Genomic DNA, 26,952 nt, shown 5'->3' with positions numbered 1-26,952 from the left:
TACCCTTTAACTTACATTAGTGTCCTACCCTACACCAACATGTCACATCCCATCCTGACTTGGACTGGGGAAAACTCCTATACATTGGTCTACCCCCCAACCTCTCCAAAACCGCTGCTAAATCATTCAAGCACGCCACCCTAAAAAGCCACCCAGAGATGCTGATATCAGACCTGCAATTCAACGCGGACAGTGGCACTTGCATAAATGACCTTATCTTCTATTCCAAAAGAATTGCCGCCTGGCGCTAAACCTTAGCACACCTTCTTATGGTTCTCTCAACGAGAAACATTCCATATGGCACCAAACTCACAATTGCCCACTCTTCTACCCTCCAAGCAGACCTTACCATCACCCTCTACAAAAATGGCATTGTTCTGATCCAAGCCTCAACCAATAACCTTAATAAATTCGCTGATCTTTTCACCCTCCTCAGAAACCATGTGCACGACACGGGTAAGGTAACTAACTCCCGCACCAAAGGCCCTCCGTCTTCCCAGTCTACTGTGCCTAGCCACCCGACTACCCCTACCATTATGGCTTCCATCAATGTTCATTCTACCCTCCCAGCATATCCACCGACCCTGGCCATGGATTCTCCCCTACATCTTTGATCCCCTCCCACCTAGCGCCCCCCACCAACTGGGAGTCTGGTTCTTTTCCAAAGACCCCAAACTCAGTTCGAACTAACCCTTCACCGGCCCCCAACACTGATCAACCTAACCATTATAGCTCGCCCCTGACACCTCCAACAGAGTCGCCCCAGACCTCTGCTCACCTCCCAGTCAGGCATCTTCTATAACCGCGAGCTTGTTACGCCTCCAAAGACACTAGAATCGGCTCAAGCTAACCTCTCTCCACTACCACCTGTATTTGCCACCTGCACTGCTCCTGTACCCCTTACCCTGACTAGAGGCAAGGGTCCCTATTTGTCACAAGTACCTACCTGTGCCAACTAGAGACCCCAAATCTAACTGGGGGTAATGGGTTAAGTGGATCTCCGTTGGGTGACATGTTTCAGCACAGACTGGGATCTGAAATAACCACGTAGATGAATCAGGGGTTCAGGTTTACCACAAATCGTGCAGTGCAATGTAGCAAGAAAATCTGCAGCGCTGCAGTGCATGAACAGCACAGCAATTAAGCAGTGCTGTATTTACTATGACATCAATGATGTCATCAGTCAACGTGGCACAAAAAATACATTGTTTGTATGCTAATAAACATGATTCAGCATTGTGCCATGGTGTAAACATACCACAGTGTGTTGCTGAGGTTTGTACCCGAGAAACAACCTCCAATGCAAATCTATAAATAAAGACAACAGTAGCATAACGCACAATTATGCCCCTCCCCCTCACAGAATGTGGCCTTTGAGTCTCCCATATCTCACAGAATGCCTTGGGCTTAAGGATTGAGGCCCTCTTGCACCACAGGGGCTGCACGTTCCTATATACTGTCCCAGTAAGGCAACCACCCTGTAACTGACTGCGCCAAGAGTCTTCCATGGATGTCGGGTTCACTAAAAGGCCAGATGTTGCAGAAGTGATATCACGCATCCTCTGAGTCTCGATGACACACAAGGATGTGTCACGCCAAGAACATCAACAGCCTCTTGGTTGCTGCTGGGCGGCCAGGGAAAGGCAATGGGAACTACAGCACCTTGTTTCCTTTCTGTCCCAACCTCTTCATCCATTTAATTCTGGACCAAGGGTAGCAGGTGTAGTTTGAGGAGACCAAGAGAGCAGGCCAGGTATCCTGAAAAGGACCGGGCAGGGAAGCAAAAGCAGCCCTGGCAAATGTCGTCAGAGCAGCCCTCATACTGTACGTAATGCCACTGCAAAGGGGTTTGGTGGAGTTCTCCACACAAGATATTTTGGAAAAACATTGCCAATATGGTGTGTTTTGCAACACACTTTCATTTCCTTTCATTTTTCATTTTAAAATCTTGTCTATTCATTGAATGTATAGATGGAGGTTGGATACATGGCTCCATGGCTCAGTGAATGAATAAATAGGTGGGTGAGGAGTGGGTGGATGAATCAATTCAAGTAAGGATGACAATGAATAAAGGGGCATATGTACAAGCCCCAATCACCACAATAACGTCACTTTTACAGACGTTGTGGTGGCGGTAGGGGCTGCGCCTTATATACAAGGCAGTGTTAAGCCACTTAACGTAGCTTAACGCTGCCTTGTACATAAGGCACCCTTTCACTCTATGGTTAGCATGAAAGGGGCTTGCAGTGGGTGTTGTGGTGGGCGTTCCACCACAACGCCCATTGTATTTGATGCTGCCCCCTATGTACAATGGTGATGTACATAGGAGGCAGCGCCGAAGTTGAGACCAGGAAAATTCTGGTCTTAATTTGGCGAAACGAGTAGAAATGCATTATTTCTCCTCATTTTTGCTTTTTCCATGTGTGCTGCAAAATGCCATGGTTTGTTTATGTACAAGAAGGTGTCCCTTCCTGTACATAAACAAACCTTTAAAAAATGCCATTTTGTGACTTTCATGTGTGCTGCATGAAGCAGCTCACTTGCAAGTTACAAAATCGCATTTTAGGATTGTTTATGTGCAGGAAAGGACACCTTCCTACAAATAACCAATTCTCCCCTGCACACAGACACCATTGCACTCTGGTGCTTGGGTGCCTGCGTTGATGCTAAATTGTAGAACTTAAGGCCATTGCAGGGGAAATGCAAGGCTGCACCATATTCTTGTAAATGTGGTGCAGCTTTGCATTTCAGAAGTGGCGGAATGTGTCATTAAGCCAAAGAGGCTAACGACCCGCTCCGCTATTTCCTAGTACATATCCCCAAAAGATTTTTAGCTATGTGGAGACAATGTTCTCAGTGCACAGGCTAAGGGTGTGTAGTGTGGTTTTCATTTTAGCTTCTACGTTAAAGCATCACCCTCCCCAAACACTATCAGCACCAATCTTTGTGAACCATGCATAGCACGGTTTTATTTAACACAGTGCTCTGATCTGCACTAGGGCTGAAACAAATAAACAGAAAGCATTAAAAATAGATCTAAAAAAGAAGAAAAAAAGACATTCCATGTAGTTGACACATTGCACAGTTTGAAATCAGGAACCCTTGCATCATTCCCGGCTTCCACTTGAACCACATTGTGTGATCCTTGGCATTTTCTATTTTTTCCACAGTGCCTCCTTTTTTCCCATCAACAAAGGAGAGCACCTTTAAATACATCTAGTGAGGGTCTGTGCTGCAAAAAAACAAAAGGCTTTTAATGTTACTCTATCTGTCATGGCAGGGGTAGAGGGGCATGAATGTTTGTAGGTTCATAATTAGAATCACTACCAATAATGATCACTCAATTCAATGCTATAATTTTACATGCTATATTGAAAGGCGTTGAAACAGCTCATGGCAACTGTACAGGAGATAGGAACTACCCAGATTCAAAACAAATGGCTTTGAAGTGGGAGTGGTTTATCAGGGTCAGCTTTACAGCCATTTCTTTTACAGTGTTTCTTTGTCAAGAGCTGTAGAGCTGCAGACAGGGAAAGGTCCTTACAACAAACCCGCCCACCACCAACAGTGAAACCAAATCCACCCTATCAACTTTAGGACATTTCCTGTGCCCAGTGCAGGCCTGAAGGACACAAAATGTCAAAACGGAAAATATATGTATATCTTTTTTTAAATCATGGATTATATCTGACCTGTATGAAATTCTGAGAATTGCATTGAAATAATTTTTTGACAAATAACTTAATTATAGGTGGACGAAGTGGTTTATCACTTCAGGATCCCTTTATACTTCTATGCAATCCATGCTATGGTGATATTTTGAACTGTTGTGCAGCACTTAGCCCTTATACAAAGAGTTACTTATGAGCACTAGGTGGCACCAAAGTATAATATTCGGATTTAGCGGAAGGAAGCCAATTACATTAAATAAATTGCATGTGTGCGTAATTTTTTTAAAATCATGATGCCTGCTGAGAGCTGTCATCATTAGAGGACTACAATCAAGTACCATATTTCACTCTGAGAAAACATTGGAATCAAATAAAATAAAATGGGCTACATGTGCAGCGAAATGTCTTAAACTTGTATAAAATGCACTGGCACTGAAATGTGCATTTATCTACAGCCACCTTCTTTGGTAGCGTTAAAGCTGTTAGTAATCGTAAAGTCAAAGGACCATGTTGTATTCTTTGATCGTGGGAAGTGAGGAAACCTCTCTCTGCCCATAGACGGCCGAAACTGTGAGCCACGCCGAAGGCATATTGGCTATCAGTATAAATGTTTACTTTCAATCCTTCACTAAACTCTTAAGCTCAAATTAATGCCACTAACTCAGCTGCTTGTGCTGACTGATAGGGTACTCGAGAAGCCTCAACTACAGTGCGGAGGGTCGTAATCGCATACGCAGCTGTTGTCGTGCCATCTGGTAACTTGAAACAAGAGCCATCAACATACACGTCCCCTTGGGGGTCAGATAGAAGAATGTCTGTGAGGTCTACCCGTCCCTTCGTTTCTTCTTCGGTGAGCACTTATAAGGTGCTGAGTCTTTGTTTTGTTCAATAATGTGTCCACAGCATGCGGTACCATCACTGTGAGGTCAGTATTCAGAACGAGCCCCTCCGACTGTCGAATGGCCACCGCAACCGCCGCAGTAGCCCTTAGACAGCTAGGAAGCGCTCTGGCGACGTTATCCAACACCGCTGAAAAATACGCACACGGTCTTTGCTTACCACCAAATCCTTGTGTTAACACTGAAAGCGAACAACCGTCCACCACATGTACAAAGAGCACAAAAGGTTTTCGGTGGTCAGGAGTACCCAAGACGGGTGCAGAGCAAAGCGCAGATTTCAAAGAGTCAAAAGCTTTCGGACATTCATCAGTCCAAGGTAAAGGCTCATGCACATCTATAGTCGTCAAATATAGTAGAGGTTTAGTAAGAAGAAAGAAATTAGGAATCCACTGCCAACAGTAAGAGGTTATGCCAAGAAATGCACGAACATCACGCTGAGTACGAGGTACAGACTTGTTAGAAATAGTAGTCACACGTTCAGGGGTTAGTCTCCTTCCCTCTTTCGACAGTAGATGACAGAGATAAGTTACCTCCTGTCGACAATATTGAAATTTGGAGAGGGATACTTTGTTACCGTTGGCTGCCAAATGAGACAATAATTTAACAGTGGCTTCCTTGCAGCCATCTTCAGTATCGGAAGCCACTAACAGGTAATCAACATATTGGAGGAGCACGTTGCCAGGGGGTAGAGTCAACTTGTCTAGCACTGCTATCAAAGTCTGGCTATAAATGCTGGGACTCTCGGTGTACCCCTGGGGTGCGCAGAAAAATCTAAAGCTGCGTCCAGATAAGGAGAACCCGAAAATATGATGGCTATCAGGATGGATCGGAATGCTGAAGAGAGCATTCTTCAGATCGATAACCGAGAAATACTTTGCAGTGGGAGGAATCATGGTAAGAATGGTAGTGATGTTCGAAACAACTGGATACTGCGGTACCATTATTTTATTGACTTCTCGTAGGTCAATTACAAAATGATAAGTATCGACATGGTCAGACTCATTTCCGACTGGGGCCTTCTTTAATATCGGTAATATAGGGCTATTGCATACATTTGCAGCTGTCGCTTCCACTACACCTTTATCAATCAAATCCTGAATGATAGCAAGCAAAGCCTTTTCCCCAGCCGGTGAAATCTTATACTGAGGAATGCGGGGCAAACAAGCGTTGGGCTTTAATGTGATAGAGACAGGCGGAATTTTTAGTAAACCGACATCCGCATCTCCCGTCGCCCACAGAGTTGATGGTATAACAGCAAGGGGTGTAGACCCACTGTTCCTGAAACCGTGCCTCCACACAAGCTCTAGTCACCTGATTCTGATGATCTCCTAACTCTGGTATCTCAGGATGATAAATGGGATGGACTTTCGCATAGGATACTGGGAATCCAAATTAGGACATTTTAGGTGCAGTTGCCCTCTATATTTCACTAGAGTCTAGAGTCTCCTCATTCCTATACACGTCTTCCAAGCCTAATTCAAATTTATGAGCCCGGTCCAAAATATTATACATTACTTGCGGGGCTCTCCCGTCAGGAAAGCACTGTTCCCACAAAGAAATAAGATGTGTAGTCATATGCTCCAAAGCATGTTGTTGCATAACAGGCTCATAATCTCTAAGAGTACTCCATATATTGGTAATAGTATAGACAGGGTTCCGCATCCATTGGGACGCCTGATTCGCGATTGTCTGTTTCTCTTCCAACCCTACCGCTGACCGAGTATACAAACGCCGGGCATTGAGACACCCAGGATCACGAAAAGGAGTTTGATCGGCTAAGACGGGGGTCGTGCTTGAAGACTGAGAAGCCCAAATTGGAGAAGGGGAAGCCAAGACAACCGTCTCTACGGAAGGAGGGGACAATGCGTCCGGTATTAGAGTAGCAGATCCCAACACTGAAGGAGACGAAACAGAAGGAGCCCCCGAAGAGGTAGAGACAGGAGCTGAGAAAACTGGGGACGAAACTGGAGTCAAAGGGACTGCAGGATATATGCGTTGTGGGGCATAAGGGGGAGGTGGACGCGTAGCTAACAAATCCTCTATCTCATCCTCTGGTCGGGTCCTAGTCACATAACTTTTATCCACCTGTAACCTGTGTTGTCTATTCGCGCAGTCAATATTTGTCTCAGTCTGATTTTTATCATAAGCTATGGCTTTTTGTGTGATCGTCTGACTTCCTTTCAATTTACATAACTTCTCCTCCCTAATACGCCTGCGCTTTGCTTCCTTCTGCCACATATTCAAAGAATCGAACATTGCTTGACGACTTCGTTTAGAAAATAATCGATCCTGCAGGTAATTTTTTTTTTCTCATCAAAAGACCCGGTTAAAGGCCATTGTAGTTCCTCATTATCTTTGGTATACTCGTGCCATAATGTATTAAACAAAATAGGCGAAAGACCATGTTTAACATACATATCATAACTCGGACTACCCTCTGGCGGGGCAGGTTGGCTTTGATCCAAACGTGTGCCCTTTAGACGACAACAGCATCCAAAACACAATTTACTACAACACAACATCTTTAACAATTTGATTTTATTCAAAAGAACGATCTTTCAAACATGGCCATGTTCATACATTCTCACACCTCATTCACAAAGCGCACTTCAAACAAGATAATACAAACAGAAACATGTTCAAAGTGAAAAATTCAAAGCAACATGTTGTGTTCAATGCAAAAGAAGGGAGCCCGTCGACTCCCATTCATGGAGAACCAATCAAAACCAGATTTTTGGACCAACAGATACCAAAATCAGGCAGTCCTGGGACTACCACAGACTGGCCTACAGACCATCCCGCAATCTTCTTGGTTCACCCTTGGGACTATTCTGACTAAGCCCGCTGCCTTAGCGTCGCTCCAGATATGTCCCAAAGGCTACCTAGGTACAATCACAGGCTTTTCCGAGAACAGTCTGGCCGGGTGCACACCACACGTGTCAAACCAGGGCGTCCGATTGGTATCTCTATTATTCACCAAACAAGTCTGTGGAGCATCTACCCGTGCAGCCACGATGCTGCCCCGTCAGACCCCCAAAGTTCTCTGTGGTACACCGACCAAAAAAAATACAGTTAACTGCTACAAAGCGCTGCTCAACAGCGTATTTCAAAAGAACACCGATCACAATTCACTCACCTGGTGCACACAGGTACAATTGCGTGTTCCCCACTGCCAACTCCTGGAGACCAACACGGTCAGCTCCTGGGTTACGCCCGTAGGACTCCGGCGAAGGGTCACTAGCAGCTGGGGCTCCCTGATCGCGAGAGGGGAGTAAGTCAGAATCTCTGGTCAGTCCATCCACTCAACCAGAGCTCCCTTTTTCCTTTGTCCTTTTCTACCCGTGTACGGGAGGACGACCCCAACGCGGAGTCCCACCAGAGTCGCCAACTGACGTACCATAAAAAATAACATAAGGAGCTATACTTACCAATAGCCCCCAATACCAATTACCCAATAACCAGTCAGTTGGCAGTGAAGAAAGTTCAATCGTTTATTATACAGAATACTCTATAGAGGAGCCTCTCCCATCCTCACCCTTCCAGGTGTGTGGAGAAGACTGCTGGCTTACAGTCAAAACAGAGCATATATACTTTCGACATAGCGCATGAAACACCGTAGATGGAAAAACAGCACTTGGCTCTAAGCCCTCAAGGAAGGACCGTATATGGCACACATGATTAACACTAAGCTCTGCTTTAGTTATTATTAGGGAGGTCAGGAGGGTTGACTCCCATTCGTCTCAGTGCCCGGGAGTGTAGGCACGACGCCTTCAGGAATGCGCTTATCGCACCCAAAGCCAGATGCGACCTTTAGTCCCAGGACAGAGAAAGAATAACGGGTTTTCAGCTGTCTCCAGCATATCAACTAAGCTAGGGCCTGACAGCCAGTGGACGGTAACACGTGATCCACTGTTCATGCCTAAAGCAGAAAAGAAAAGATGGCGTTTGTATAGTTTTCGGCCTATGCAAGGAAACGGGACACATACACACATATATCCTTATTAACTCAGTGAAAGAAGTTATAGATTACATTCTGTGCATACCTGTATACTAGAAATAATTAGATACATCATGCTAACACAATTTACATATACGACCCATACCTCTAACATAGGGATAATCAGAGTTTTATCCCTCAATTGCCCAGAGAACTATCTGTCTATGACAAAAGCTGGGCCTAAAGCATATTTGTTTCTGCTTTCAAATGGCCAGGGTTATTTTATTTGCAAACCTCATCCTTCGACTAGCCGTGGTCTTTCTGGCAGACATTTTGGAAGCTCGGCGTGTTAACCTGCTAGGGAACCATGAAGACACTGCTTCAATATCTTCAAGCTTTTCATAAAGTCTTTGAAATAAGAAGCATTGGCATAGCCAATAGATCTCGCCTTTGGGGCCTTATAAGTGTTTAGTTATCCAGCACAATATCCTTGGTTCAACAACATCAACTGTTGCATGGCTAAACACTTATAAGGTCCCAAAGGCAAGGCCTATTGGCTATGCCAATGCTTGTTGTACCTTATATGCAGCTTTCTGTTCTGCGTTCTACCCTTATCTGGTGTGATTTAAATCAGTTGTGCTGTAATTTGTTGGTAGCTGTCCATGCTTCTTTATACCTTGTCTGTAGCTCTCATTGCATTGCAGCCTCTTATATGTTGGTATCTTTCCTGTGTTGTTCCATTCCTGGTGCTATTTGTGCTGTCCTTACCTTATCCACAGGTTGGTGGGCTATTTTGTACTTATCTCTTGTACCATGCACATTTGTGCTAAAGTATACACAAGGCTACATTTCTCAATATAACATTATCACAGGCAGTTTTAGAGAGTTCGCAAGCATGTGGCCGTTTTCCCTTGACATTGCACTCTCCTTACGTTGTGGTGGAATGTCAATGTGTATGAATTATGTATGCATTCTGGATGCTTTGGTCCATGAGTACAGAGACCTCAGAGTCGCATGCATGTACTCCACAGCCCCTGTACATAGTGCAGTTGCGCATTGTCTAATGTGCACATCAGTTTGTAAATCTGGTAGTTTCGGTTCATTGCAGTAGCTCTCATTGATCACTGACCAGCAGATTCCCGCCTCCCACAGCGCCTTGAGACCCTAACAGCTCAGTAGTCGTGCTTTACAAGAAACTTGATTGATTAACTGATGATAGCACACAGAAATTAAGCAGTAGTAAGTAGGACAGGGATTACTGTGAATAATCATCATCTCGCCTGAAACTTAAGAGCAGCTGCACTCTCTTCCATATTAATGTACGCAACCATGAATTATTCCCATTAAACATTTTAATTCCTGGACTACGCTTTGGGTTACATATGTACCAATGCACACACAAATCCATACACACCACTGCACACATATGTACACACCCACATTGGCAGGCATTGCATTGGATGAGATGGTCTGATGTGCACAGGGATCCGCAGTCAGTCTACCAGAGGAACTACTCGTCTGCTTCGAGCTAATGATGAGATATTTGGGGGTACCATGTGCGATTTAGGGGAACACAGAGAGTCCGTCTACCACCGTACAAGTCAGAGGCCACCGAAGTCATCTGCGGCGTCCCCCAAGGATCCTCGCTGAGCCCAACCCTCTTCAACGTCTACATGAGCCCCCTCGCGGCCATCGCACGCCAACACAACCTCAACATCATCTCCTACGCCGACGATACCCAGCTGATCCTCTCCCTGACCAACAACCCCGCCGCCGCCAGAGCCAACCTTCACGAAGGAATGAAAGAGGTAGCCGAGTGGATGTCGACCAGCCGCCTGAAGCTGAACTCGGACAAGACGGAAGTCCTCATCCTGGGATCCTCGCCCTCCGCCTGGGACGACTCCTGGTGGCCCCCCGCCCTGGGCACCGCACCCAAACCGACAGACCACGCACGCAACCTGGGCTTCATCCTGGACTCCTCCCTCTCCATGACCAAGCAAGTCAACGCCGTCTCCTCGTCATGCTTCAACACCCTGCGCATGCTACGGAAGATCTTCCGGTGGATCCCCACCGAGACCAGGAAGACTGTCACCCAGGCACTCGTCACCAGCCGACTGGACTACGGCAACGCCCTCTACGCCGGAACCACCGCCAAGCTCCAGAAGAGACTCCAACGGATCCAGAACGCCACAGCCAGACTCACCCTCGACATCCCACGACACAGTCACATCTCCGGACACCTAAAAGACCTGCACTGGCTCCCGGTCAACAAGAGAATCACCTTCCGTCTCCTTACCCACGCACACAAAGCTCTTCACGACCAAGGCCCGAGCTACCTCAACAACCGCATCAACTTCTACGCTCCCAAACGACACCTCCAATCAGCCAGTCACGCCCTCGCCGCCGTCCCCCGCATCCGAAGAACGACAACAGGAGGAAGGTCCTTCTCCTACCTGGCCGCCAAGACCTGGAACTCCCTCCCGACCGACCTGCGCCTGACCCAAGACCACCTCGCCTTCAGGAAGAAGCTCAAGACCTGGCTGTTCGGGTAGCAGCAGCACCCCCCCCCCCCCCCCTAGCGCCTTGAGACCCTCCGGGTAAGTAGAGCGCTCTATAAATGCCTATGATTGATTGATTGATTGATGCAGTAGTTTTCTAGCTGCATTTATTGGGTATTTGTAAAACGCACAGCTCAGTAGTAAACTCCTTGTCATTGAATAGGATTTTTAAGTTGGGTATATTGAGTAGTCTGCATAGACACGGTGGGTGCTGTAGACAGCTGCAGGTGATATTTTTTCAACACAGATGTTGTATTATGTCCTCAATGTCTTGGAAGGAATCTAGGGGCATATTATCAAGAAACGGTGTTAAAATTATCGCCGCTTTAGCAGCAGGAAACTGCAGCTAAAGCGGCGATAATGGGCTTGATAATATGCCCTTGTAAATTCCCATAAAGACCCATAAAGATACAAATGAAACAATGCTTTATTTCAGTTGGAACAGGAATGTGGACATGCTGTCCTGGACTGGAAAGTTTATTTTCAGTTTCCACCTGCTGAAACTGGATTTAGAGATGCGCCTTCAGTATCTCTTTCATAACACTCGCAAAGCATGGATTTGTGGGAATTAGAAAGATCCTTTTTTTCTGTTCAATATTGAGTATGACTAGTATTTTCGTCCATAGGTCCAGAGGTGAACACGGGCTTCTATTCGAATTCTCTATGGCATATTATCAAGCCCATTATCGCCGCTTTAGAGGCAGTTTCCTGCCGCTAACCCGGCGATAATTTAAACTCGGGTCTTGATAATATGCCCCTTGGTGCTCAACTCGATTCACGATCAAATCCCAGAAACATAAAGATTTCCACTTTTGCAAATCACTGTAATTAAAGATACAAATGAAACAATGCTTTATTTCAGTTGGAACAGGAATGTGGACATGCTGTCCTGGACTGGAAAGTTTATTTTCAGTTTCCACCTGCTGAAACTGGATTTAGAGATGCGCCTTCAGTATCTCTTTCATAACACTCGCAAACATGGATTTGTGGGAATTAGAAAGATCCTTTTTTTCTGTTCAATATTGAGTATGACTAGTATTTTCGTCCATAGGTCCAGAGGTCCAAAGCTGAATGCCCTGGAGAGAGTGTTGAGGTGGAGGACAAAGATGAAGCCGAGCAGTTCCCGAAATCTAATTTTGGTATGATTACTAACATGTAAAATAAATGTAACTAAAGGATGCTACAAGGTGCTTAAGACCGATCAGCAAATATAAAGTTTATAGCAATGTGGATGTGCTATGGAAAGAAGGTGTTCCTTTCAGGAGTGAACCTGGATTGGACGTTTAGATCAGGCAGCGTGGAAATAGCCACCAGAGTCCAAATGGCAGAGAAAGTGCTGAACAACATTGTGTTCCTGACTAGAGCAGTGTGATGCAACCCATGAAACAGGTATAATGGATGTCAAATGTGAGTGATGAGAGGCAGCTTTTAAAAGGCGCAGTACTGATAAGAAAATGGCTCGCGTGCTGTGGGCAAAGTGCAGGCTATATTCATGAAACGAGAAAAGCTGGAGGAAGCTAAAAGGATAAAATTGATTGAAATAAAAAATGGATGATTTTAGCAATAACGTTATATATTTCAGTTAAACAAGCAAAGAGGAGTGTATGATATCGGTGTTGTCTTGTAACATTTTAGACATGTAAGCACATGTTAAGAAAGAAAAAATTTAGTTTTCACTAAGAAGGAAGTTTGGATGAAAAACCAGAGAAGTCAGTATGGTTTTAAAATGCTAAAAACGCCTACAGCCGGATGGCTCATTGAGTTGGACGCTTGGGGCTGAAGTAAGCTGCGGTATGCAGGTCTCGAGTTTGAATCCTGGCAAGGCTGCCTTAGCCCTATATTCTTTGAGGCTGGTAAAATGGGTAACATTGAATTAGGTAAGTGTTTTGTGGGTACCGAGATCTAGACTCTGAATAAGATGTTGGGATGTTTCTACCTTAAAGCATTCAAAGATAAGAGAGCTAATCCAGTTTAAAAAGGTCTAGGACATTCCTTAAAGTGAAGCCAATTTGCCAACTGCTTCCCATTTTACAAGTTGCAAATCCAGTTCACGTTCAAACCCAAAGCATAATACTTTCATCAGCTATGAGGGTTCCTCTTGCCATCACTTTGAATTCCAAGTAGACCACAGGCATCACTCTTTCTGATGCTAGCCCTAAATCAAACACGTTCCATATATCCTTTGAACCAACCATGTCAGGCTTACACTAAAATTGTTGCAGATATTCTCAACATAACAACTCCTTCCAGCAAACAATTAAAGGAAGCAATATGTGATGTTGTAATTTCCTCATTATCTCGTTTGACTCCTGGGATGTATAATTCCTGGCCACATTGCTATAATAGCCATTAGTTTTTGAAGTGCAAAGTAGGCCTGAACGGAGTTTGTGCTGCGCTAAGCGGAGATACTCAAGCGGTGGAGTGCGTTATGTTGCGCCATTCATGCAGATTTTTAGTTCCAAGTGGTTTTTTGCACTGTAAAACCAGCGCGAGTGGGACCACACACAGCTTAAGAGGGCGCTGCTTCTTTCTGCTGCTCAAGTAGATGTTCTACTCATGTGGCATCTTCCTCACAGTGAACAGAAGGTTTTTCAACGCAAGTGGTAGCAACCATCCACTACTGCCCATATTGAGAAATCTCGCCGCGAGGTGGTCTTAAGTAAGATTTTCCACGCTCACTTTTGCCAACTTAAAACTAAAACACTCAACAAAATCCACGAGTGGAGCCGGATTTCACACCCTGGCTTAGTGCAAACCGGGCTCTTTATTTCTCACACCAAGCCATATTTCAGTTGCCACTCAACAAACAAAGAATCAAATTCAAGACCCTTTGCCTTACCCATAAGATTCTACACGGCCAAGGCCCTCAAATATTGCAGGGCCTTTGTACCTCCTATGTGCCCACTCGGGCCCTACGTTCTGCCGATCTCCACCTTGCCTGCACCATTAGAGTACGTAAGAGCAGAGCTGGTGGCCGATCTTTTAGGTCCCTCGCCCCGGCCCTCTGGAACTCTATCCCTATGGAGGCACGCGCCACACAAAACCACTGGCACTTTCGGAAATATATCAAAACCTGGCTGTTTGCCTCCATTCAGGGGTCTGATACTTAGGCAGTGTTTTCATGTCCAATTACACATACCCCAGAAAATGGAAACAAGGAAAGGATTGTGGGAAAGAGGGACTCAATCGCTTTAAATGACATAGAAAGCCATGCAATTGACGAGCAGCCTAAAAAAACCGATTCAATAACACATGAAGACCTAAAGACCAGCAAATGTGTCCTTCCCTTTTGCTGTAACTTCCTGTCTGGCTGTCCGCAAGTGCTGGGACGCCCCGTTGCTGGGGTAGCCATGCGCTCTATAAGCATAGTTAACATAACATAACATAACTCAAAGTGCAGTAAATCAGAGTAGAGAAGAGAAGAGGTGAAACATAAAATTGGAATAGCTAGGAAACCCAGAGTGTATGCGATAACTATTTGAAACAATCATGCGAAAAATACATAATTATGTATGCCTTTTTATCCATTTTGACAGAGGGATATCCCTGGACATGTGAAAAATAAAACATTAAATACAATCTAAGCAATTAAAAAAAAAACCTGAATGTGGCTGTACGATTGCTTCATAAGTCTAGCTAAGGTTTGGAAAATATATTTAGGACAAAAAAGGGGAGTGTTTGTTTTAGGCACATCATATAACAGAGCGGGGCAACACAGTAACGGGTTCTGTCTGTACCTAGAAAAGATAAGGATTAGAACGCTGACAAAGAGCAGAACTAGATAAAGATGAAGTATATTAAAATAAAAACAAAATGTGATTATTTGCCAGGTTGTTATTTTCAATCCCACTGAATTGCTGTCTGCATTTCTATGGCATGCACCTTTGGACATTTTTTTTTTATTTCCTTAACAGGATTTGTGCCCATGTCTAGTGACAAAAGACTCACAGCAGTCAAAGGTCCAGTTCCTTGCCAACTTTCTTCACAGAATGCCTCTTCTAAATTGCCAAACACTTTTACTTCACCAGTAACATATTTCAAACCAATTATCCTAATGCAAGATACAGAAAACTCCAGGTAAATGTGATATTTCCCGTGTGAACAGTGAATCTTATACCTGCACTCCAACATCCCTATCACTAAACACTATTTTTATTTTTTAAAGGAACAAAAAAGCATGTGGAGCATCATCAATTACACATACCCCAGAAAATGGAAACAAGGAAAGGATTGTGGGAAAGAGGGACTCAATCGCTTTAAATGACATAGAAAGCCATGCAATTGACGAGCAGCCTAAAAAAACCGATTCAATAACACATGAAGACCTAAAGACCAGCAAATGTGTGCCCACCAAATCCCTCCCCATCTCCACAGAAAGACAGCTTTTCAACAACTCAGTTTCCTCCGCAACTCACTCTATTTCAACATCTGATTATGTGTCTGATCTGAAGGAAAATGTTTCATCTACAACGTCTTCATGCTCCTCAGCTGGTTCTACACTGTCTGCTACACCCCTTGTAAATAACTTCCTTCTAAAACAAGACCCAAAGACAGGGCTTTTAAAGCTTGTACCTGTGCAGCTGGAGATACCAGATGAAATGCCTAGTGTCCATCTTCAAACAGAGAAGGCATGTGACTGCCTTCACAACACACATGTACCCTTTCCTGGCAATTTAAAAAATGAAGGCTTTGAAGTTACCATACAACCTCAGACTTGCAATCTCCAGAACTGTGACAATGTGCATAGAAGACAGAAAGGGGATTTACAGACTCTGCGTATCTCAAGTGATGAATGGTCAAATTTACGCTTAGATCCCACATCTCCAAAATCAACAGGACACTGCCAAACAACAGTAGAAATGGAGGAAGAGTCAAACAATGCAGTTATCTTGTCCACACGTTCATTGAATGATTCTGCAGGTGCAAGTTCATCGAGCTTCGCTGGTTTAGATTCCTCGCCCCAGATAAAAAGATCAATCTGCACTCCTTTGCAGAAGGTGGTGTATTGTATACAAGATGAATTTGCATTTGATGGGTATATGGAGAATGGAGTAGAGGACCTGGCTATGGGTATGTACACTATCCAAAATATTTTACAGAGCTGGAAAGTCAGTAGCAAAGTGCATGCATGTTGAAATGAAATGAAATGAAATGAAATAAGGATTTATAAAGCGCATGGCTGCCCTTGAGCGTCCCAGCGCTGGTGGAAGGTAGTAGAAAGAGAGTGCGACGGCAGAAGGGATCAGGGGAAAAGCCAGGTTTTCAAACTCTTGCGGAACGTGAGATGGTTTGGTTCGGCTCGCAGAGTGAGGGGAAGAGAGTTCCACAGTTTGGGAGCAATGTAGGAGAAAAGGCGACCTCCTGAGCGGGCTTTTTTGATCCTGGGTACAAATGCCAGTGAAGGTGAGCAGAGCGCAGATTTCTATTGGTTTCATAGGGTCTGATCCAGTGTTTAAGGATAGAAGGACAGTTGTTGTGGAGGATTTTATGGGTCAGACAGAGTGTCTTAAAATTGACCCGTTCTTGCACTGGGAGCCAGTGAAGTAGCTTGAGGGCTGGTTTTGCGGAGCTCCTACGTGTAGTACCTGTTAACAGCCTAGCTGCCGCATTTTGTACTCCCTGAAGTTTGGCAATTACTTTTTTTTTTGGGGGGTGCCAAGATACAAGGCATTGTCGTAGTCGAGTCTAGAGATTAAAAGGCTCTGGATGATGAGCAATATATTCTACTTTCATAAAGTACAGGAGAACTGCAAAACGTTATCCTCCATATATAAGGAGAAAAGAAAGAGCATTGAATTTCAGTTCTAATTTTTATAGAAATACCGTTACGAAGTGTTTTATTATTTCTGGAGGGCGACACTCCACCTCAAGGAATAACAACCCTTTCTGTCAGGGTGCACGCTAAAAGGCACTAAATGAACCTGAGTTTAACCCCATGGTACTGCAGAGAGCGGGCAGGTTTAACTTAGTACAATGTGAAAAGTATTTATGGACAACAAAAACAATGATTCATTTCAAACGGCAAGCAATAAAATTCTAAATTGTATTCGGAAAATGCTGAAACAATAAACATCAAATAAGGGGATCAGGAGATATGAGGGGCTTCTTTTCAAGCCCCTTGCACCACTTTTGTGTCATTTTTAACATGGGAAAGGTGAGGTATGGGTGGCGCAGGGGGCTTGTAAATAAGCCCCTGAATGTTTAAATTTCTAGATACAAATGGCGCAAAACAGCACTATGTGCCAAGTCAGTATATACTGACCTAGGCATAATTTCAGGCTGACAGCGATGGAGCCGTTTTAGATGCTCTAAGTGGATTTGTCTCATTGAAAAGTCTGGAAGTCAAAAAGTTCAAAAAAACTTTCTAAGTTCCACATCAAAGGAGGACTTTATCACTTTTTGAGAAGGCAAATAATCCTTGAGCTGGAATCTGCTGAAAGTGTAGCCATTGCTGTGGCACCAGGGACCACATACCTGAAAGAACTTTGATATGTCTCAGTGAGAAGTTTTTAAGTACCAGCTCAGAGCGTAACTATGTTGCTTTTTTTGGTGTGTGGGGATCTTTGAGTGGGATGAAGCTGAAATACAATCCAACACTGTGTAACTGCTGGTTGGATACTTTTTCCAATGGGTCCTGCTGGAGCTCTGGAGGAAACATTTTCATAACTTTCTTTTGGTACCCATAAAAGCACAAGAGTACCATTCTAAGGCCCCCAGGACCACGATGAAAAGAACTTTGAGATACTTAGGGTGTCAAACTGAGACCCACAGTTGCCATTGGTCAGCTGGGCACCTAAGGAAAAATGCCTCTTGCAGCTTGTTGTGTCCACATAACCACGGAGTTCAGCCACCTGATCTTTGGAGGCCACGTCCCTGTCCTAGGTAATAGAGATCGAAGGTCCCGTTCTTTAGGGCTCCTCTCTGGTCACAGACAGGAAGTCCAAGCCTCTTTTGATCTTTGGCCGGTCCAGAAAGTACTATGAGGAAAGTGCCTTGAGATGCCACATTTATGCCTGGCAACAGCTGTGGGTGGAAAAGACTCCTGGCTCTTCCGTAACCAATCAACAAAAAGTTCCCAGAGGTAAAGATACCAACTTTTGAAGAAGTTCATGTTTGCCCTACTGAAAACAATCACACAGTGCACCTTATTCCTAAAGACCATGCTTTGGAAACCTGTCTCCCATTGTGCAGAGTCTGTGCCAAACCTTAGTTATTGTCAGAGTAATGATCTGACTCCTCCTCAGAGGTCACTCAAAAACGGTTCTGGGAGTAGCTCTCCTCCAACTGGTTAGGTGGCAGCCTGTCTAGGAAGACAAATGCTGGGATCTTACTTGTGTTAGGGCAGGCCCCTTCAAAGTTAATAATGTTCCTTGATCCATCTTTAACTGGTCTTTCTGCCAGGGAAAGAAAACACCTCCCCACTCCTGGACCATTGTGCCTGCTCAAGGAGACGTTTTCACACTCTTAAGGTCAAGTACTTGATTGACACCTGCTGGAGAGCTTAATGTTAATTTGCCTCCAGATTCTTGGAAAAGTAACCTTCTAAATGTTGCTTTCCCTAAATTTTTATTGAAAATCCAACTTTATCATTAAATTGGGATTTTAATAAAAACTGAAAAGTGTGGTTAAATAATTTTTCTAGCTGGTCCCAAACCCAACCCACAGAACTAAAATTGTAATCTGTACTCTGGCTTTCTTTATGGGACAGCCAAGGCGGCCACAGGAAAAATAGATTTTAAGGCCATGCATTGGTAGTTACATGGTATTATTAATTTTCTATATGCCACACGTTTAACTACCACACACTCTATCTTGTGAGCTACAGGGTCTACATAGGGTTGACTTATTAATATTAAAAAATTGTTATTTGGCAGGTCACACTGCAGGTTTTAGACTACAGCTTTCAGGCTACAATGAGAGATCTGAGACCAGGTTTTGTAGGCCCACTCTGTGAATGGCACAATGAGTGCTGCTGTTCACAACGGTATTCATCTCCCTGGCCCTGGGTGCCTTTCCTACACCATATACTAGGGACTTATAAACAAATTAAAATGTCAATCAGGGGAAGCCATATTTAAGGTTCATGTTTTAAGTGGTTTCACAGGCACTTTACTCCTGATTATCAAAGTTAACAGTGCACAAAGGTCTAGGTCTAGCAAAAATAAGGTGCTGAACATGCAAAAATAGTGCTGTGGTCATGCAGAAAAGACTGATTTCCTACAGTAATCAATTACCAAGAACTTCTAGCAGATATAATACAACAGATATGGTAGAAAAAGTTACTAGTGGGTCTATAAAGTACATACAAAGAGGAAAGAATGGAAAAAGACACAAAAGAATGATGTAACAGTTTACATCATGAGTATTTCTATGATTAGTGTCCACTCCCGAGACACATATAAGGAAGATAAGGATTGTAAACTGTTACCCTATATTTCATTAAATCTCCATATTATCTAGTTGTTGATATATTTAATTTCTTCAAAGTAAAAACAAGAGACTATTTCAGAATTCAACAAATCAGCTTAACCTGGGTTGGATGATGTAACATAGTCCTGACCTTCAATTATGTGTGCAACTGCCATAACTATTAAAAAAATAGAAAGACAGCGCTATGATCAGAGTCATGATCATCATCAAATCCTACAGTTTATAGCCATCCACAACAAAAGGTCTCCTTTAGTGTTCAGTTTATTTAATTCATTAAACTCCGTATAGTGTAATTTATGAGCTTTATAATCATTGACCTCAGGTACGTGGTCATATATGTCATTTATGCTTTATTTTACATTTTAATTTTAGATTTTTTTTATTTTTAATGTTTCTTTGAAACTTTCAAAGGTTTAGGTTATTTTATATATGCTTGTAGTTATTGCAGTGTGTTATGTTATTTGTGTAGATCTAAGAGTGTACACGTTTATTTCCGTCATGCATGCCAAAAACTTTAAATTTCATGTTTAACAACCTCTGCACCTTAAGGTTTCAGGAGCTCATATGATTTCTATGATTGCTTGTTTGTGTAGTATACTTGTAAGTACAGCTTATCACAGTTTCCATAGCACACATAGTAAAACAACAATGAGTGCTTCATTTGGCTGTGTTGCAAGGATAATTTTGCAGCTTTTCATCATATCTAAAGCAAAGTAATCTTAAACACACAATGTTCAAAGAAGACACAGCTTTTCATTTGAGTGTATTATTTTTTTTCAAACATATTTCTATTGGCATTTGTCAAAGATACATAGGGTTGCATGTAAGCAGTCATGTACATATTACAATCATATGCATGAGTCAACCTATCTTTTGACAGCTGTGTCTAGCTGAAAAATAATATTCAGTGAGTACAGGCACAGTATGTTAGTAGAGGCAACAGAAATCATAATATAACTATTGTTAAGTAATACATATTTGTCATTACCTAGTTTCAAGTAAACATCATTTAACCAAAGCAGCCTAGCTAGGTAGTGCAAACGTCTCCTCTTCTATCCTGAGCTACTCTCTGCATGGACTCTCCAACTGGAGCTGTAGTAACTAAAACACTGATGCCATAAGACATAGAAGATGAACAACATAAACAAAATTAAAACAAAGTAAAACAGTCCTGGGGTTCTGAACATCAGTTTATTATGCAATATCCCCAGAGGTTCACACACCTCTGTGGGTCCTAGGCCTTATGTTCTATCACACCAGGGTCGTGAGGGGGGGGGCTATAAGGTAACCCATCCAACCAAGCATTTAAGTTATTCATCATGGTATGACTTCCCTGTTGGGGAGCAAGTAGTGTCATCCAATCAGGGTCTCTGCGCCACTGCGAAAGGGGGCTCCGTGTGTGTCTCTGAAGTCTCCCTCACTGTCACTTCCTAGTTAAAATGTGTGCTATTCTGTCAAGCAATCTCGAGGACTGCCCTCGACCCCTGTTAAAAAGGGTTCCAAAGACAACCGGTAACCAAAGACCCTTTTATGTTGCCCGGCGGTATCGCCTCTATGACCCACCAATATTAATCAATGAAGAAGCAGGCGCTGGAGACTGGAAGGCGGGAAACGAGGATTTTATTCTCTCCGGAGGAGAACACATCAATTCAGACAGCAAGTATCGTCACGAGGTGCTCTAACCACATCTCTGAGGCCGGGCCTCTTATACTAGAGTTTACGACCTTTATTGCACATAACACATTCTCGTAATATTTTAATACTTGAAAGAACATCCTCGGAATCTCCCCTCCAGACCCGTTCCCACATACATTTACAGTTGGATTCCCCACCCCGGTCACAACAGGTGATGGTGGTCGCACAGCAGGGCATTCCGCCGATTCACGGAATGCGTGGGGTTGATCGGATCTCATGGGGTGGGGGCTTTGATCGGTTCGGGGGTCTTTTGATGGGGAGGGGAAGCTTCCTACTGTACGGGGTAATAAACAGTATCCGCAGGGTCAGGTGGCAGCCTGGGAGCGAGGAAGACAAACGGGGACACAGGAAAAAGGGGGTTTGCATCAAAAGGGTTTGAGGCCATGAAAGGAATGAAGGGAGGTGTCGCGCTGGGAACAGGATGGGGTTCCGTGGTGAAGCTGCGCTGGAGAGGGGTTTATGACCCAAGGCATGAGAGAGCGGGGGGGTTGTCAGCGTGCGGGGGAATGCTTACGAGGTTAAGAGAGAGAGAGACGCGCTGGCTATTAGTGAGGGGCAGGGAGGCCATGGTGCTCAAAATGGCTGCCGCTTACGCGCACGAATGGGCCTGGAAAGGGGCAAGATGGCGCCGATAATGTTCACCAAGTTTGTATTTATTTTTCACAGTCCTCCCTTTAACATTTCCAAGACATCTTGCTGGCCTATTTCCTATCTACCCCTATATGCAGTGATCATAAGTAAGGGAGAGGGGGCTTGGGTGAAAGAACTGTACGTAAACATCACATTATAAACATCATATTGAAAAATCTCATCAGTCAGTAGGCGGGTTCATTGTTAAGTTGGTTGCAGGAAAAAGTCATCGTAATGCAATATCAGACTAGAATCACGTAGCGAGGGCGTTGGGTACAGATCATAGAATAAGAACTGGTAAATTATCATATAAATAAGTCCTTTTTGTATACGGTGGGTGCATAGTCAGTCCAATGGTGATTGGGAGAGAAAGGAGATACAGTAAAAATATCAGAGTTCTTCGTTGTCCTTTTGTCGTCTTCTGTCGGCACTGTTGAACACCTGGATTACCTATCAACAGAAATGTTCATGTGGATCGAGTCGTTGGGGGTAATTGTGAGATCAGTTCGTTTCTTGAGTCTCTGTGGTGGGCATTTCCTGTTGCTTCCATCATCTCCAAGGTGCTTGGTAGCGGGCAGAACCACAGACTTTGTTTATCTTTATCTTGGTGGAGTTCTAGGTCACCGTTCTGGGATTTAACACAGTTCGTGGTCTACTTAGTCGGAGCTCCCTCCCTTCTGACGTAGGAGGTACTCTTCTCTGGGTAGCTCAGTAGGATTTGGAGGAACTTGGGAGTTCGGGTGGAAAGGTGCGGGTGTGAACAGTCCTTATGGTAGGTCGGAGGAAGAGGGGATGGAGCAAGGCCAAGTCGGGAACAGATCAGGGGGAGGCGGAGAGTTTTGCGTCAGGCGAGTCCGAGACCATGTTCAGAGAGCGGGGGCTTTTTGGCACACGTTGATCATAGAGCAGGGGCTTCAGGTCAGCCCTTTCCTTAGCTTTGTTTGAAACAGTGCCCCGTCCTGCGACTCCTTACTGCCGTGGTCTCGCCTTGGCCTCCGTTGCTGACGTTCCACAATCCGCAGTCAGGCCGCGTGCTCCCACATCCGGTCTCTTTCTCCTCCGACAGTGATATCCTTAAATGAGTGTTGAAAAGACAGTCTTTAGAGATTTTGCAGAAAAAGGTAATTACATGAATCTATTTTCTTTCCCAACACCAAGCGACTAGCGTAAGCACTCGCTACATTTGAGATTTTTGCGGCTTACGTATAAACAATTGATGATGGGTTTGCTGGATTCCTTGCAACTTCCTTTTGTTGGCTAATTCTTTGACGCTTTGATGATTATTACGTTCATTTGTCATATGTCTATTATAGTAGATGTCAGTTCTTCTGGCAGAGACCCATTTCTCTAGTACGAGTCTTGCAAGGCTAGGCTAGTCTTCAGGGCCTTGTATTTTACAAAAAGTGCAACGTGCTATTCACCATAGTCTGATAAGCATCCTTCTGAGGGATGAACATAGGCTAAACGAGTCTGCATTACATAAAAACATCTTATTTTCAACCATGCCTACTGCAACAAGTTCTTTCGTTTTTCAATCTAATTTTCAACTTTGCACACATCCTTCTAACTTTCTATATAAATCCTCGCAACCTGGTTACTACAAAAACTCGGGAGGGGTGGTTTGCAATAATTATTAAACTTATCCTCGGGGAAGGAGGGATCTGATGGATACCAAACTGGGGGCATTTTGGGTAGATGGGGGTGTCTCGATCATTTCTTACAGCTTGGGGTACGGAGACAATTTTCAATGGGGATGGTCGCATCACCACAGACACATTTTTATCATAGGAGCCACTGACAAAGAGTTCCCTGAGAGTGGGTCAAATTTAGGGAACCTTAGTCGTCTTACCTGTCCCTTTCCTATCGGCCAATTTAAATTTCATCCATATTTTAGTAGAAAAGGAGAGGTAGTAACGTGGTACCAATACAATTTTATTTAGGACAGATTTGCACAAATACTTGTGGTATTTGGGGCCAATCAGGAGGTGCACCAGGTTCGCCAATTAGGTGCCAGTTGCTAGGAAGAGGGAAAGTGTGGAGGGGTGGAAGAGTGAGTGAGAGAAAGAGAGAGAGAGAGAGAGAGAGAGAGAGAGAGAGAGAGACAATAGGCCGAACAGTACACGTGTGACATAGAGAATGACCGTGTATTGTTTGGGCTATTCAGTGCGTTACCCAACGTTAGACGTTTCGGGTCTGTGTTAGGAGGTGGGAAGCATGCGGTTTTGGGACAGAAAAGCGTTAGATTTGGTAAAAAGGTCGTGAGAGCGTCCTTGTTGTGCCATTTTGTAGCGCTAGTCCGTCTTCATGCATCGGGCGTGACGTGGTTCCAGATCCCTTATGATACTCTAATCGGGATTCTAATGTAACCTGCAGAGGGAAAAAGGGGGAGAAAAAGGGGAGGTAGGGGGACAACATTCGAACACATCAAATGTAAGGGCACGAAAATCCTTTACTTACCACATACTCGTACTTGTCTCTTCGGGATATAATCCCTTAGGGTTCTGGTTTCTTAAAGTCATGGGGGCAGGCAATGTGATAGGTGGTTCATGGGGAGGTTCGAGGATGGCGTTAAGGATCGTGTGTAGTGAAAAACGCTAAAAAGAGGAATCAGAGGTGCCTAGCGCGAGGTACCCGGTTTCGTAGATGTATCCGGTCATCGGGGTCCCAAAATCATTCCCAAAGCTGTGATGTTCTTAAGGCATACCAGTTCTTTGTTCAACCCTGTACCTTAGTACCTTCGACCACCATATCCTTATAGCAATTTATCAATCACACCATTTTACTTTACCCATTCTCTGAAGTCGAGGTCCTTCTTCATAAGCAGTGTATCATACCTTCGTGTTGACCATCAACCCAGGGCCGAACAACCATTTCTCGGATAACCTTAAAAAGAGAGCAGAACAGTTGCGCACAGAAAAACCCTCCCACCGATACCCGTATTTACAAAAGTACGCGGAGCCTATCCATAGCTTCTAAGACTTTTATTTGTAGAATTATTCAGTACGTAAAAGGTGAGAGCGCAATTCATATTTTGGCCTGACATGTCGTCGATGGAAGCACATACAGTAGGGGGTTATTTTGTAGTACAAGAACATGTAAAAAGGTCTAATTAATTATTTGTAAGTAACCAAAAACATTTCATTGCGTGACGAAGGAATCAGGGGCATTTCAGTTCATAGATGGAAACACAGTCAAGCTCATCGTAATCACATTTCCTAAATGCAAACCGCGGGCGTGCATCATGAGCGACGTTATGTATCAGTTACAACAAATATCAAAAATAAATTGTTCATTGAAATCAACATTTTTACAGAACCTCTTCTTAAATGTTTGCCAAGTGCACCCTCCTCCCTTTAACATTGAGTGCGCAATGGTTCATATATATACATATATATCTTAGTACATCAAGTTTCATTAGCTAAGGAACACCATGAGGCACCCGTAAGTTCCATTGATACCAGCGCCATTTTGGGCGAGGCCGGTTTAGTCCGGAAGTAGCATCAGGGGCAAAATATCCCCGACAATTGGCGGTTGGACCAGAGTCCCTTTCGGTAGTCCAAAAGAAAACTGTGCTAACAAAGGGGCTGGTGGTGTGGACCGTCAATCAAGAGAGGGAGGGGGTAAAGTCTCTCTTACCGGGTCATGTTGATGTTCAGCCGGAACTTGCTCGAGTTCGTTAGCCCATAATGTTCCTGGGTGGTTCAGACGGAAGCTGATGCAGACACGAGAGCACCGCCATCTTGTTGCTGTGCCGTGGTTATTTCATTTGAGATCAATGCAGCTGTTCCTCACCGGAAGCCTGAAGGGGCCGAGGGCTCTTGGGACTTTGGTAGAATCTTCAAAGTCGAGGGGATGTTTTGTCGATGGTGGGGGCTTGCGCCCAGGTGGGCAAGCGCCCGAGTTGCAATTTCGGACAAAGTTACTCCAGCGGCCTAGACCCGCCTTTCAAGGGCCCAGACGCCATTTTGAGGCCCTGCAGCAACCTTTGCCGTATCCATCAGGAGCGGAGGAAAACTTCTTGTGATGGCGAAAAACAGAGCATCATGCGGTTGGAGCAGGACATTTTGGTTCGGGGCGCCAGGGTGCAGCAGTGGAGCCTTCATCTGGGGAGGTGAGGGAGGCTCACCGTGCCGTCTTCCTCTCCCGGTGCATCCTACGCCGTCTCTTGGAATCAGGGGCGCACATGATGACCACCCTACACCCCTGATTCCGACTCTTGGGGGACCACTGTACATCCGGTACTCCGTAAATATGCCCGTCGGACATTGTATGTCCTGTACTACGCAAGTATACCAGCCGGGTCTTGTATGTCCTGTACTGAGAAAATATACCAGCCGGACATTATATTTCCTGTGCAGCGTAGGTATATGGCCGTCGCCCGGCTGGAGGACATCGGCGTCGGGCCAGGGCAGGGAAGCCTCCTACCTGTGGAGGTGGAAGAGGCTCGTCCGCGTCGCCTCTTCCTCCCTGCCCACCCTGCATCCGTTCGATGGAGGAATTCGTGATGGCCGGACCAGGAGATATGAGGGAGGGGGTCATTTTCATCCGCCCCCTCCCTACTCGCGGCCCGGGGGACGCCATCCCTGGAAGGGCAGTATGGGAAGACCATTTCATTGCCTGCTTGGTGGAGTCTCCAGTACCTTCTCGCCAGCGATCTCTTTTTGGCCCATGGTTGCTGGCAGGCCCCGCCCCACACGTGCTATGTGTTTCGGATGGGCGGGACCATCGAAAGGGCCATTACGTTTCGAGGACTTCCGGAGTGAGCATAACATGTTTTGTATTTTTCCTATTAGTCAAGTTTGCTTTTTAGAGAGTTCTACTAGTTATTCTATTTACTGTTGGTTGTGTGTTTTACCGTAATTAAATCCTAAGTTATATAATAGACGCTTGGCTTTCTTGAATCTTTTCTCTAACGGGGGGGTTGTTTACACTGACCTGCAGTTGTGTTTGTTTTTCAGAGTGGGGGAGCAACAGAGAGCAATCAGTCCCAGAACTCCAACATGTCGTTAAAATTTGTCTGACGAAATCTGTGCCACCGAGCATAATCGAACGGGGTGGTCCTGTCTATTCTGTCTGCACTAGTCTGATTGGTTTTTATCTCACGTCTTTTTCCTTTCTGTCGGTCCGTCCTT

The 26,952-nt window shown here is 44.5% G+C and overlaps 1 protein-coding gene across 1 annotated transcript in view; it reads left to right on the top strand.

The window, feature by feature from the left end:
- Positions 1 to 26,952, top strand: part of KNDC1 (kinase non-catalytic C-lobe domain containing 1) — a 757,927-nt gene that overhangs the window by 452,405 nt on the left and 278,570 nt on the right. The window contains exons 12-14 of the mRNA XM_086922530.1: positions 12,117 to 12,204; positions 14,980 to 15,142; positions 15,231 to 16,135. Coding sequence (XP_086778656.1) covers positions 12,117 to 12,204; positions 14,980 to 15,142; positions 15,231 to 16,135 — 1,156 coding nt within the window. The remainder of the gene's footprint in view (positions 1 to 12,116; positions 12,205 to 14,979; positions 15,143 to 15,230; positions 16,136 to 26,952) is intronic.

This window comes from Lissotriton vulgaris, chromosome 5, assembly GCF_964263255.1.
Source record: "Lissotriton vulgaris chromosome 5, aLisVul1.2, whole genome shotgun sequence".
NCBI lineage: Eukaryota > Metazoa > Chordata > Amphibia > Caudata > Salamandridae > Lissotriton > Lissotriton vulgaris.
This window is presented reverse-complemented; position numbering and strand designations above follow the sequence as displayed.